The 12,361-nt window shown below is 49.0% G+C and overlaps 2 protein-coding genes across 4 annotated transcripts in view; one reads left to right on the top strand and one right to left on the bottom strand.

The window, feature by feature from the left end:
• Positions 1 to 5,897, top strand: part of LOC126522844 (solute carrier organic anion transporter family member 74D-like) — a 23,257-nt gene extending 17,360 nt beyond the window's left edge. For both annotated transcript variants that reach the window (XM_055066579.2, XM_050171678.2), the window contains 3 exons: positions 2,662 to 2,834; positions 3,602 to 3,672; positions 4,482 to 5,897. In XM_055066579.2, the coding sequence (XP_054922554.1) occupies positions 2,662 to 2,834; positions 3,602 to 3,672; positions 4,482 to 4,780 (543 nt within the window). In that variant the 3' untranslated portion in view covers positions 4,781 to 5,897. The remainder of the gene's footprint in view (positions 1 to 2,661; positions 2,835 to 3,601; positions 3,673 to 4,481) is intronic.
• On the bottom strand, positions 5,885 to 12,361 carry LOC126522845 (uncharacterized). Of its 2 annotated transcripts, none has more exons than XM_055066581.2 (2): positions 12,251 to 12,361; positions 5,885 to 7,635 (listed from the first exon to the last, which is right to left on the bottom strand). In XM_055066581.2, the coding sequence occupies exon 2, from the start codon at positions 6,573 to 6,575 to the stop codon at positions 6,171 to 6,173; it is 405 nt and encodes a 134-aa protein (XP_054922556.1). In that variant the 5' UTR covers positions 6,576 to 7,635; positions 12,251 to 12,361; the 3' UTR covers positions 5,885 to 6,170. The 2 variants fall into 2 exon arrangements, with proteins under 2 accessions (XP_054922556.1, XP_050027637.1); XM_050171680.3 differs by lacking the exon at positions 12,251 to 12,361 and having other exon boundaries at positions 5,885 to 6,600; positions 6,742 to 10,976.

Genomic DNA, 12,361 nt, shown 5'->3' with positions numbered 1-12,361 from the left:
GATTCCGCAATGCCTCCATGACTGCTGAGGTTTCGACTGAATCAAACGCTTTCTCGTAATCAATGAAAGCTATATATAATGGTTGGTTATATTCCGCACATTTCTCTATCACCTGATTGATAGTGTGAATATGATCTATTGTTGAGTAGCCTTTACGGAATCCTGCCTGGTCCTTTGGTTGACGGAAGTCTAAGGTGTTCCGGATTCTATTTGCAATTACCTTAGTAAATACTTTGTAGGCAACGGACAGTAAGCTGATCGGTCTATAATTTTTCAAGTCTTTGGCGTCGCCTTTCTTATGGATTAGGATTATGTTAGCGTTCTTCCAAGATTCCGGTACGCTCGAGGTCTTGAGGCATTGCGTATAGAGGCTGGCCAGTTTTTCTAGAACAATCTGCCCACCATCCTTCAGCAAATCTGCTGTTACCTGATCCTCCCCAGCTGCCTTCCCCCTTTGCATAGCTCCCAAGGCTTTCTTTACTTCTTCCGGCGTTACTTCTGGGATATCGAATTCCTCTAGATTATTCTCTCTTCCATTATCATCGTGGGTGCCACTCGTACTGTATAAATCTCTATAGAACTCCTCAGCCACTTGAACTATCTCATCCATATTAGTAATGATATTGCCGGCTTTGTCTCTTAGCGCATACATCTGATTCTTGCCAATTCCTAGTTTCTTCTTCACTGCTTTTAGGCTTCCTCCGTTCCTGAGAGCTTGTTCAATTCTATCCATGTTATACTTCCTTATGTCAGCTGTCTTACGCTTGTTGATTAACTTCGAAAGTTCTGCCAGTTCTATTCTAGCTGTAGGGTTAGAGGCTTTCATACATTGGCGTTTCTTGATCAGAACTTTCGTCTCCTGCGATAGCTTACTGATATCCTGTCTAACGGAGTTACCACCGACTTCTATTGCACACTCCTTAATGATGCCCACAAGATTGTCGTTCAATGCTTCAACACTAAGATCCTCTTCGTGGCTTAAAGCCGAATACCTGTTCTGTAGCTTGATCTGGAATTCCTCTATTTTCCCTCTTAGCGCTAACTCATTGATCGGCTTCTTATGTACCAGTTTCCTCCGTTCCCTCCTCAGGTCTAGGCTAATTCGAGTTCTTACCATCCTGTGGTCACTGCAGCGCACCTTACCGAGCACGTCCACATCTTGTATGATGCCAGGGTTAGCGCAGAGTATGAAATCTATTTCATTTCTAGTCTCGCCGTTCGGGCTCCTCCATGTCCACTTTCGGTTATTCCGCTTGCGGAAGAAGGTATTCATTATCCTCATATTATTCTGTTCTGCAAACTCTACTAATACCTCCCCCCTGCTATTCCTAGTGCCTATGCCATATTCCCCCACTGCCTTGTCTCCAGCATGCTTCTTGCCTACCTTGGCATTGAAATCGCCCATCAGTATAGTGTATTTTGTTTTCACTCTACCCATCGCCGATTCCACGTCTTCGTAGAAGCTTTCGACTTCCTGGTCATCATGACTGGATGTAGGGGCGTAGACCTGTACAGCCTTCATTTTGTACCTCTTATTAAGTTTCACAACAAGACATGCCACCCTCTCGTTAATGCTATAGAATTCCTGTATGTTACCAGCTATATTCTTATTAATCAGGAATCCGACTCCTAGTTCTCGTCTCTCCGCTAAGCCCCGGTAGCACAGGACGTGCCCGCTCCTTAACACTGTATATGCTTCTTTTGGCCTCCTAACTTCACTGAGCCCTATTATATCCCATTTACTGCCCTCTAATTCTTCCAATAGCACTGCTAGACTCGCCTCACTAGATAATGTTCTTGCGTTAAACGTTGCCAGGTTCATATTCCAATGGCGGCCTGTCCGGAGCCAGGGATTCTTAGCACCCTCTGCAGCGTCGCAGGTCTGACCGCCGCCGTGGTCAGTTGCTTCGCAGCTGCTGGGGACTGAGGGCCGGGGTTTGATTGTTGTGTTCATATAGGAGGTTGTGGCCAAGTACTGCACCAGGGTGGCCAATCCTGCTCTGGTGAGGGAATGTGTTACCGGTTCTGGTCACCGGCATCAGGCCACACTCCAGGCCTGTTTATGCAATTTTTATCAACACGCGGATTTTTTTTTCTTTTTTTTTTTTTAATCCGGTGGAAAATTGCGCGGCACCGGGATTCGAACCACGGACCTCTTGCACGCGAGGCGGGTGTTCTACCTCTACGCCACCGCTGCATTTTTATATACAACCACCGCCGCGTTCGTGGTTGTATATTATTGCACCATGGGGCGGAGAATACTGTGAGGTATTTTTTTTTCTCTATTTCACTTGAAGCAAACATTCTAAGCAAAGCCATTGCTGGACACCGGTCATTGGCGGCAGAAGTGTGTTAAGAATTTCCGTGTAATCCAGCAGCGCTTGTTAGCCGGAGACGCACTTGGAATTATCACGTGCTATTTATAATTTAGCAAGCAAGAATTGCTTCCTCACGGTAAGGATACGTTCCAAGTGTACACGGACGACCATAAAGCTGGTGAGAGGAGGACACCGTAAAACGAGAAAGAAGATACGGCGTCTTTCTTTGTTCTCAGCACGTGCTCCATTTCTCTAATTGTGCGGTGCGCTGTTGTCAATTTCCGAGTGACGACTGGTCAAAACAACCATCAAATGGTGTAAGCCCGACAAACCCGTCTTGCAGCTACTGGATTGCCAGTGCCTACTGGGACCGGAAGGCACGAGCTACGCGTCGAACGCGACTGCAGGCTTCTGCTTCAACGAGTGCACCATGTTCGTGCCCTTCGTCGCGGTGCTCGGCCTGACAAGAATGGTCTTCGCTACGTCCAAGGCTGGCAGCGTTCTCATCGGCATCAGGTTGGAAGCCTACTCCTTCCGAGTTTACTTCATCGTTAGATATGTAGCCTGAGTACAAACTCCCCGTCTATAGGGCTCGGCAACTTTGCATTGGTCAAACGGGGAAACCGTGGTACAGTGGGGAGGGACCAACTGAAAGAGAACACCAAGTTCGCAGTCAACAAAGCCGATCGTACTGGCTTTTGGAGTGAAGTCTGAACAAAAAGTAGAAAGGGACCGCTTCTCCAAGAAAACCGCTACTTGGCAGGTACCAGTAAGCGATGCATACGGGGCCAAGATTTCGCAGTAATTTGTTCTTTGAGTAACTGTGCTGTGGCGTTTCGTTTCAAGTAAGAGCAGTCTGTAAGTTCGCGCCTGCGATCCTGCGTATATACGACTAGACGGGCAACTTTCTAGCAACTTTCTAACATCTAGCAACTTCCAATAGGAACTACCATAATTCAGAAGCGTGGCAAGTTGTGCCGGACGCCGTATCTATAGCCCGTGCCTCCTGCTTAACAGTCTCTTACTGCTCGTGTCGCACATGAAATTCCGTTAGCAATAACTGTTTTCGACACTCACTTGCACGGCTCAATTAGTGTATTCTTACGGGACATGTGTAACAGCACTAACAACAACCTTGGGGAAAGAAAGATGGCATACAAACGCAGGTGCTCTCCTTTGTTCGAGCTATACTATATATCTCAGGAATCAATCCCGACCGACTAACCCTGTTTGCCGCTTTGATTCGCGTGTGCCTCTGAACTTTTTTATTTGCTTTTCCCCAGGCCCAGCTGCCTTCACCCAAGAGAGGAGAAAATCGCCATCGCGGTCCTGCTAACGCTGGGCTCAATTTTCGGTGCGTTTCGTGGTTTGCGATTTTTTACGCATTAAGTTATTCCTGGGCTCGCCGCCGAATCGACCTGACCGCGTCTTGTGGCAGGAATATCACTTGTGGTTGCGACACGTCAAGTACAGGTCCTTCACTCATGATGTCTCTCGTCTTACACGACTGCCGTATGCCGTCCTCCAATGTACTCAGCACGTTCGATCGTAACAGGTGGCCGGGTCGCGTTCGTAACATACCATACGGCAGTGAGAATGGGCTCGAAAGGCGACAATGTCCCTGAGGTACCGGTAGTTCTGGACAACTCGAAGGGGTTGCAGGAATTATTACAGCGAAGCTGTTATGGCTAGTTCCTCCAGGATCGTGTCCCTGTGTAGACACAAAATCGTGGGCCGATCCCGAACATAGTGCAGTGCCGGGCCGACCCGCTGTGGAAGTGCAGTTCGCCATTATGGGGCCCACATACACAGCTTCGCTAGTCATCCTTCTTCACAGAGTGGAAAGGCACTGAGCTTTCTTAAAATAATCTTTCCTCTCATATTGTTTTAGTCTTTCACATCAAGAGTGGCAAGTCATTCAAGAAGCGGCAGAGCTGGTATCTTCTTTTGGATGGATAGTTGGGCGTGTTGGTTAAGCATGATCTGAAGTGAAGGCGCGACAACGACGGTGGGCGAAGAGGGAACACAGACAAGGCGCCCTGTGTGTGTGTGTTCTCTCTTTGTCCATCGCCGTTTTCGCGCCTTCACTTTAGATCATGGTATCTTCAGTTTTCAATAATGTATCCCCTCTCCCTCACCCCCTCTCTGTCTACATTCCAACAGGTTTCATCCCGTATCCGGTAATCTACGGGGCCATCATGGACAGGTCTTGCCTCGTCTGGGAAGTAAACTGCGGCGCGCGCGGCAACTGCTGGGTCTACGACGCGGCCACATTCCGCTACCTGCTCCACGGCGTCTCGATGGGCTTCATCGCGCTCGGGGCGTTCTTCAGCCTCGCCGTTTACGTGTTCGGCCGTCACTCGTGCCGTCTGCGCGCCGACCTGCAGGAAAGCGGAGACGAGGACGAGGACGTAGTCTTCATGCGACACATCGGACACCCCGGCATAACGCACGCCACGTGACGGGCGCTGCACAGTCGCGCATGCGCGTTCTCCGCCATACTTGCCCTTCGTAGCGAGCTTTTCTGGCTCCATGTGACGAACTAGAAGTGGCCCTGCACGCCCCCAGTGTGGGCGTATAGATAGCTTGCACCTTGCTTCTCACTTTGCTGGTCCTCCAACATGGCGGATAGGAAGACGTCAGTGTACCATTTTTACTGTCACCGGTAACCTGCTTCAATGTCAAGGAGACGCGGTCGGAACGCTGCTGGCATCTGTGCTAGAACCACGGCAGAATCCGCAGAACCACCGCGCGACAACGTAACGGACGCAGCTTCTCACCGCGTGCTCCAACATGGCGGCTAGGATGACGTCAGTGCAAGCCATCCATAGGGCTCTCGCAAGTGACATCGCAAGCATGAGGATTGGTAACGCGATCGAAAAGTTCTTGTAGCGCATTGCTGCGTGCTATCTTGCTTTTAACGCGAGCGGCAACTCCTCGTCGATGATTAGCACTCGTTTTGAGCGAGGTCTCGGGCTATTCCAATGCTACAGGCCAAGGAAATCTCTGTGAAGGAAGCGCCTATTTTGGCGATAATTAACTATGGTTGATGCATCCTTCTGTGGCCGCGATGTCATGGCAAATTCTTTACCGATAGCCGCAAAACTCAAGCGTCTAACTGTAGCTGCAGTAGAAATGTGAAGGCACACTTTTCCAAATTCTCTAACAAGGCATTTCCTGTGCCTAATACTCTCACACCGAAACAACGCAGAGCTCATTTGTCTTCGGTACGTGGCTTCTCTGAGAAGCGACAGAACAAACTATATGTAGACGAATATTGATGTCCGATACCATTAAACGTTTTTATACATGAGAATACATTGCCACTGGATAATTTTATGCAGTGGTTTGTTATCGGCATATTGTTCATGAAAACCAGAAGTACCTGGACAAACGAAGTAGTGGTTATTCGTGCTAATCCTTTGCCGCCCTGTTCTACCTCTTGCGTTGACTAGAAATAGCCACGGTTGCCTCAGCCGAGACTGCCCGCGTAAGGACGCATCTTGTTCTTCGGGCGAGAAGCGACAACGAGCATTGCTAAGTTATACTAAAATAAAATACATCCGTTAAGTATTTCGAGTGGTTTGTAATGAGTGCATCTTGTCAATAATTGTGACATGGTCCACAACTGCTGACATCGATGGATTTACAGTCGCAAGCATAGCAAACCATCGCACTCTGGAGAAAACAGTTGAACAGCGTCTTAACATTTGCAGCGCTCAAGGTATGGTAATTTTCTTCTAAGGGACACGACACACGTGTTGTCCAAGATCCACAAGTTTTGAGACACTTCGCACTTTGAGAGCGTGTGATGGCTGTTACACAAACACATCGCAAATGCCGATTCACAAACTACATCGCAGTCTTGTTCTCACAGGCGATTTCCAAGCTGCTAAACGAGGTCACTGCGTGCCTCGAGTCCTTCTTCGAAGGGGCGGTAGTAGTCGACTCCGCGGCATCACACTGTACGTCGTGCGCCGTTTCGCTGGCACCCTCTTCCAGCACGATGGAACCGAGCAGCGGTTCGTCGTTGTCGGTGACGACGCCTTCTTCGGCGTCCGGGACGGTGCCGTTCTGGATGTACTTCCAGTCGCCAGTCTTCTTGTAGTACACGTCCGACTTGGCGTCTGCCGTGGCAGACCAGGCGCACGGGTAATGCCTCTGCGAGATCCAGTAGTAGCTGCAGATGGCGGCCAGCAGAAGGCCCAGGAACACGGTGCCTCCGACGATACTGAGGACGAGCGCCAGGTACTGCATCGGTGCCAGTGGTGAGCAGACGACACTGCAACAACGGAGCCTCTAAGACTTTCGCTGACGGCACCCAAACGTCGAGTTAAAGGCCCTTTAGTGTAGCCGCTCACACCTACTCGTGGTAGGTGGGCCACGGAACGAAAACAGGGTTCACTCAAGAGCTTATACTCACTGTATGTTGTAGTTCACGTTGTAGTACCGCTGCAAGACGGCATTCGTTACGCAAGAACCTGTAGCGGCGAAAACAACCGGAAACCAGAAAGTGAGCCGCAATATGGATGCACTAAGAGGTCTATGTACGGCAGCATACAGTGGTCGAGATTCGTTGTCGTCCTTGCAGGGTCTTTTTTCGTCCAGTGCTAATGTATGCCTAGACGTTCAGTTTGTCAGGGCGCAACCGTCTTCAACCTCAAAGGCGCCAAATCACTCGTGCACTCACACGCGCACGGTTCGGCATTGGAAACGGGTTTCCGCTAGCTCAAAGCACTCGCAACGCACCAACTTTGACCTCGCCACAGACAAAGCCTGGGAAGGCTTGCTCTTCTCGAGTCGTGGTGCGAGAGAGAGTCGGAGTTGACCAACGTACGCTTGCAGACGACTCCCTCCCGGCAGCTCTCCGCAGACGGCGTTTGCTCGCCGACAGTGACGTTGCTTGCGGTCCTGCTAGTCAACACCCCAGGTCGCAGCAAGCAGACGGCACACGTAACACCGCAGTATAGTGGGCTCGCCGCACCACACGCGGGCCTTTGATCACTTCCGTTTGCCGAGGGTGCAGGATCGTGAAAGGGCGATCCTTGCTCGCGCCCGTCTTTCGTCGACTGCGAGCGAAACGGCGCGGTTCAGTTCCTCGGCAGGCGCTGTTCGGGTCCGTCGACGAGTGACGCTACGCCGCTCGTCCGGAACTCGTGCTGCAGTGCAGCCGCTGCTGCCTCCGCCGTGGCACCGCGGTGGCTCCTTCCGCGCTGCACGGGGGAGGCATGGTGTGAAATGGCTTCCTCACGGGAAAACGGCGTTCCATGCGTGCCTTCTCTCGCCCGCCGCGTCGCCGTTGTTCCGTCGTCGGGGCCTGCGACGTGAAGAAAAGAAGGAAGTCCGAGCGCAAGTCTTTAGGGGTGCGGGTGTACGGGGGCGAGTTAAAATTTGCCGCTCGCTTCTATATGCGCCGCTGCGCCGAGCTGGACCGGACTGGCGGCGGAGCGTTGAAACCGGAGCGGACGACGCCGGCAGCCCGAAAATAAAAGAGAAAAAGAAAAACGAAAGAGGAAAAAGGACGACGCCTGCCCCGTGCCGTTCGTGTGTAAAGGGGTCCGCCGCAGCTTCGCTGGCTTCTAGAGCAGAGAGCTGGTGCGGTAATTTGCTCAAAGGAACAGGCGTGTGTCGGTAAGGTTGCTGATGCATGCAGACGGGTGATGCGAAAGGCTAGCCCCGAGATAGCTATGAGGAAATCGTTACGTCTTTACGCTGGAGAGTTTTCTAAAAGGTTGCGTTCTTTTCTTCTTTTCTTCACAGCTTCTCGTCATGCTCGAGTTTTCCTATCATCCCGGCGATCTAACCTAACTGTGCAATAAAAAGTAGGAAAATGAGAAGCGCTTGCCGATCGCGTTTGTTATGGCGTGTGATGTAATTATAAAACATGCCCTCGCTTTTCAGTTGAGGCAACCTTGGAACGTTGAATGATGTGCGAGTTTTCTTCTCTATGATGTGTCCCGCTCCTTTCAACCAATTTTTTCTATTGTATTGATTGATTTGCCTTGGGGATCGACGTGTTAGTCTAAGGTTTCGTTCACTCCAGGTGATGTGCACTGGAAATCTTATGACAGTGCTGCTCCGAGTTTTTCGAACTAAGTCGACTAAGCTTGAACAGTCTGCTGAGTGCAGCGACGCTTTTACGTAAAACTTACACGTTTATTCTACGGTGAAAAACGTCTTCAAAAGTGCGTCCAACAAGACATTTATCCCCCCTAACATCTTTCTCCCGCGTAGGGTAGCAAACCGGACGCGAGTATGGTTGGCCTCCCTTATGCTCTTGTTTTCTTTTTCTCAGGAAACGCATATCTGTCTCAGCATTTAGCATGACGATAAAGGCGAAACTTTCGAGGTCATTTCTTTCAGGAGCACCAACATATGCTTTGACAACAGGACTTTGTTGACTATTGCGATGTTTTAGTTCAGTAACAGACCATGCTTGTATATAGGGCGTTGGATACTATTCACAACGTCCCATCACTGTCGATCAAAGCACGCTAAAACTGCTGTCCGTATTATCGCTCGGTAGCAGCCACTTCATTGCTTTGATAACTGGCCGTGAGCTGCGTGGTAAAGCACCCAGATTGTAGGCTGTTTAGAATAGGGGTCCCTCTAATGATTAGCCCCTCGCCACAACACAGTGCGTGCTCCGTAAACGCTTTGGCATTGGGTTCTCGCACGCCCCCTACAGCTAAATTTCAAGCAATAACGCTGGTGCCCCAAGCCTTCTTTGCGTCGTCAATCTCAGTGGTGACGAGAAAAAGGTTATTTAACATAATAACAATCGAAAATAATCGACTCTGAAGTATGCTTTTCATCCTGTAAAATACTAGATTGCATTATTCCATGTCTTTTCTTTTTTATCTGGCATTATGTTTTCATTGTTCTTCCGCGTTCCAGGAAGGGCGCTGCAATCGCGTGACACGAACTCGCAAGCCGGGAAACCCTCATTCTAAAGCGCTTTACACCCGCGGGCCAAACAGCGAATGCAAAGCCGTCGCTTGTTGGGTGCGCCCTAAGTTCTACGGACCCCTATTCTAAACCTCCCTAATATTTGGAGCCCCCTTTTCACTGTTTGCTTCAATATGCACAGGGTTGTTCAGGTTACACCTTGACGTTCTTCACGCGTTTTTTTTTTCTTTTTTGTGGACCACGTAACTTGCGAAACGTCGTGAGCATTTTAGTATGTCATCTGCGGGCTGCTACGAGATAAATGTTGAGCCAAAGGCCCAATCTCGGGACCAGTGAACCTTTCTGTGAGCGCGAGTTGCTCCGTTTTCGGGCTGCTTAGAATCGAGAAAGTGTATACGGTTCTTACTTGCAGAAACTCTGCGATCGCAACGCAGTGAAGAGGTTGCCGATAAGAAACATCGACTTCGACGTATACGACGGAATGTTTTCGCTCTTACGGAAGCTATCGACGGAACCGTGGTGCACAGGCAACCGAGAAACCCGAGGCGGACGTCAACAACCTTGGCTGTCCCCCCTTCTAACGCGCAATTCGTTTTCTTCTACCCTCGCCGGGTATGATAGAGCAAGTCGACCTTCGGCGTCAAGGCTGTCCTCGCGATCAACACGGGAGCCCAGCCTGACCGACAAACGGCTGCTTCTCGATTCGCTCATTCCGAACGCTCGTCTATACGTTGGAGCCAGGAGGAATTTGGGACACCGACATCGCGGAGCCATTTGGGCCTGCCCCGAGTTGTGTGCTTACAGGTGTCGACGAACTTCTGAGTGTAGGCGTGTGTACTGGCCTTCGCAAGCTCTTGCGCGTTTCCGTTGCGCTAGATAGTGAGAAATGCGTGCGTGATAAGAGCTTGATGGAGCTTTGAGATATGGGTATGTTGAGCGAATGTAGGTACAGTCGGCGCACCATTACGTGCGTGAAGGAAGCATTATTTACTTATTTATTTATTTATTTATTTATTTATTTATTTATTTATTTATTTATTTATTACACGCTAACGTGTTATCCACGTTCAGGTGCCGAGACAGCTAGTTACATAGGTATATTAACGGTTCAACAACAATTTAGGAAGCGGTATGCAGTGCATGTTAGTATAGCGACACTATCATCACGAATTGCCGTAGAAGCTACATAATATGTGCAGAATGCAAACCGAGATGACAAAGTTTGCATTCATATTCTAGCAATTCCTATACCAAGGACAAACACGAACATTGTGCTAGAAAGAGGATACACAGTGTTACGTTGTTGCATGGGGCACACATAAAGAAAAAAAAAACTGCTTATTTTTCATGGAGCACATTGAAAAAGCAATTCTTCCTTCTTTGTTCTTGATGCGATAGGTTTCGCGGGGTCTTCGCACACAGTCTCGGCCGGAAATTTGTTTCACACCTCCTCGGTGCCAGGGAAGTCATATCTATAATAGCCCGGTGTGGAAAGAATTCCCGGGGCGTGATTTCGAGATTGATACATCTTAGGAAAAATGAGAATATAATTAAGAATACTAATTATCCCTATGTCAATGGTGATGGATACACCTTTTTCACTCGTAGGCCACAAATGTAATTTAATCATTCCAGCGCAAAAAGGAAGCTCCAGGATGTCAAACAGCGCACAAGTGGTCGTACCGCTAAAAAAGAACAACAGAAAGATAGGAAGATAAACGTTAACGCACAGAGAAGGAGACTATCAATAAGAAAATGGTGGATAACTAAACACGTGGAACAGCATCAGCTATCGCCAACTTGAATCGCACGTGCACTGAGTAAGTGTTCTATCTATCTATCTATCTATCTATCTATCTATCTATCTATCTATCTATCTATCTATCTATCTATCTATCTATCTATCTATCTATCTATCTATCTATCTATCTATCTATATATATATATATCTATCTATCTATCTATCTATCTATCTATCTATCTATCTATCTATCTATCTATCTATCTATCTATCTATCTATCTATCTATCTATCTATCTATCTATCTATCTATCTCTTCGCATCTAGTTAGTTCGGGCAAGATTGGAATGGAGCTTACTTAACAATACTTTCGGGCTGTATGTCTTCGATAGCAACCACATTCGTCGAGCGTATTCTCGACGTATTTTCGACGCATGTTGTCGCCGGGCGACCGGGCGTTGGCACGTCTATTCCACACAGCGCGATAACCACGCCAAAATGCGTTCGTGTGGAGCTAGTAACCGGATTGCACATACATTTCAGCCGGGATGAAGCGCGGTGTTCGCGGAGCGCAACATAAGCGTCCATATGCCGGTGAGCGATGCGACGCTCTAAAAAGGCGCTGGAAATACGTTCCATGTAGTTCCATGTACGTTCCATGTTTCACAGGAACGAGTCTTCTGTTGGAAAGCCAGCAAGGACGAAGAAATCGGTCGTCTGTTTGCTTAGAAAAAAAATGGCGAGGGACCTTCGGGGGCAGCGAACTCTGACTTTGTCCTGAATGTTACCATCAGTGCCGGCGGCGAAACTGTTACCGTACAATACGCAACACGGTATAGGTATACGTGCTGCTTTTACGGCTGGTCAAGGCTACGCATGCATTTCCCTACGCTTCATGGCCGGCCGCCCTTCTGTCGCTTTTCTTATTTCACAGTGATCTCTTTTTTAATCACACTGTCGCCCCTCTCCCCCTCCTTCTTTATTCTCCTTCAAAGTACAAACACCCTGACACGCCGCATAGATAGGTTTTGCTAGGGGATCAGGTTCGAGAGGGTCGAAGCACGCGATTCCTTCAACTGCTACGCTTCATACACGAGCTGCAGGCCACGAGCGATAAAAATTACTTTTTAAAAAAATGTTGAATAACGTGGAAAAATAAATTAGCGGATGACATAACGTTGCCTCCTCCGTCACACCATTTTCGCCCAAATGGCAGCAGCTGTCCAAACGCCGCGCACGTTCGTATGTATAAAGCACTACGCGCGAAGCGTAAGTGGGCTTACCTCTCTCCCGTGACGCGACGACCTTGCTTTGTGCATGCACGTCTAGTTAGTATACGGACGGCGGTTGCTCCCTCGTGTACCTGCGACAGGCGCAAGACTTCGGCGACGGCC

The sequence above is a fragment of the Dermacentor andersoni genome, chromosome 6, assembly GCF_023375885.2.
Source record: "Dermacentor andersoni chromosome 6, qqDerAnde1_hic_scaffold, whole genome shotgun sequence".
Taxonomy (NCBI): domain Eukaryota; kingdom Metazoa; phylum Arthropoda; class Arachnida; order Ixodida; family Ixodidae; genus Dermacentor; species Dermacentor andersoni.
The sequence above is the reverse complement of the archived record's forward strand: the minus strand, read 5'-3'. Positions and strand labels throughout refer to the sequence as shown.

Coding starts and splice junctions, on each gene's coding strand:
- LOC126522845 (XM_055066581.2), bottom strand. CDS start 6,575: ATGCAGTACCTGGCGCTCGTCCTCAGTATCGTCGGAGGCACCGTGTTC.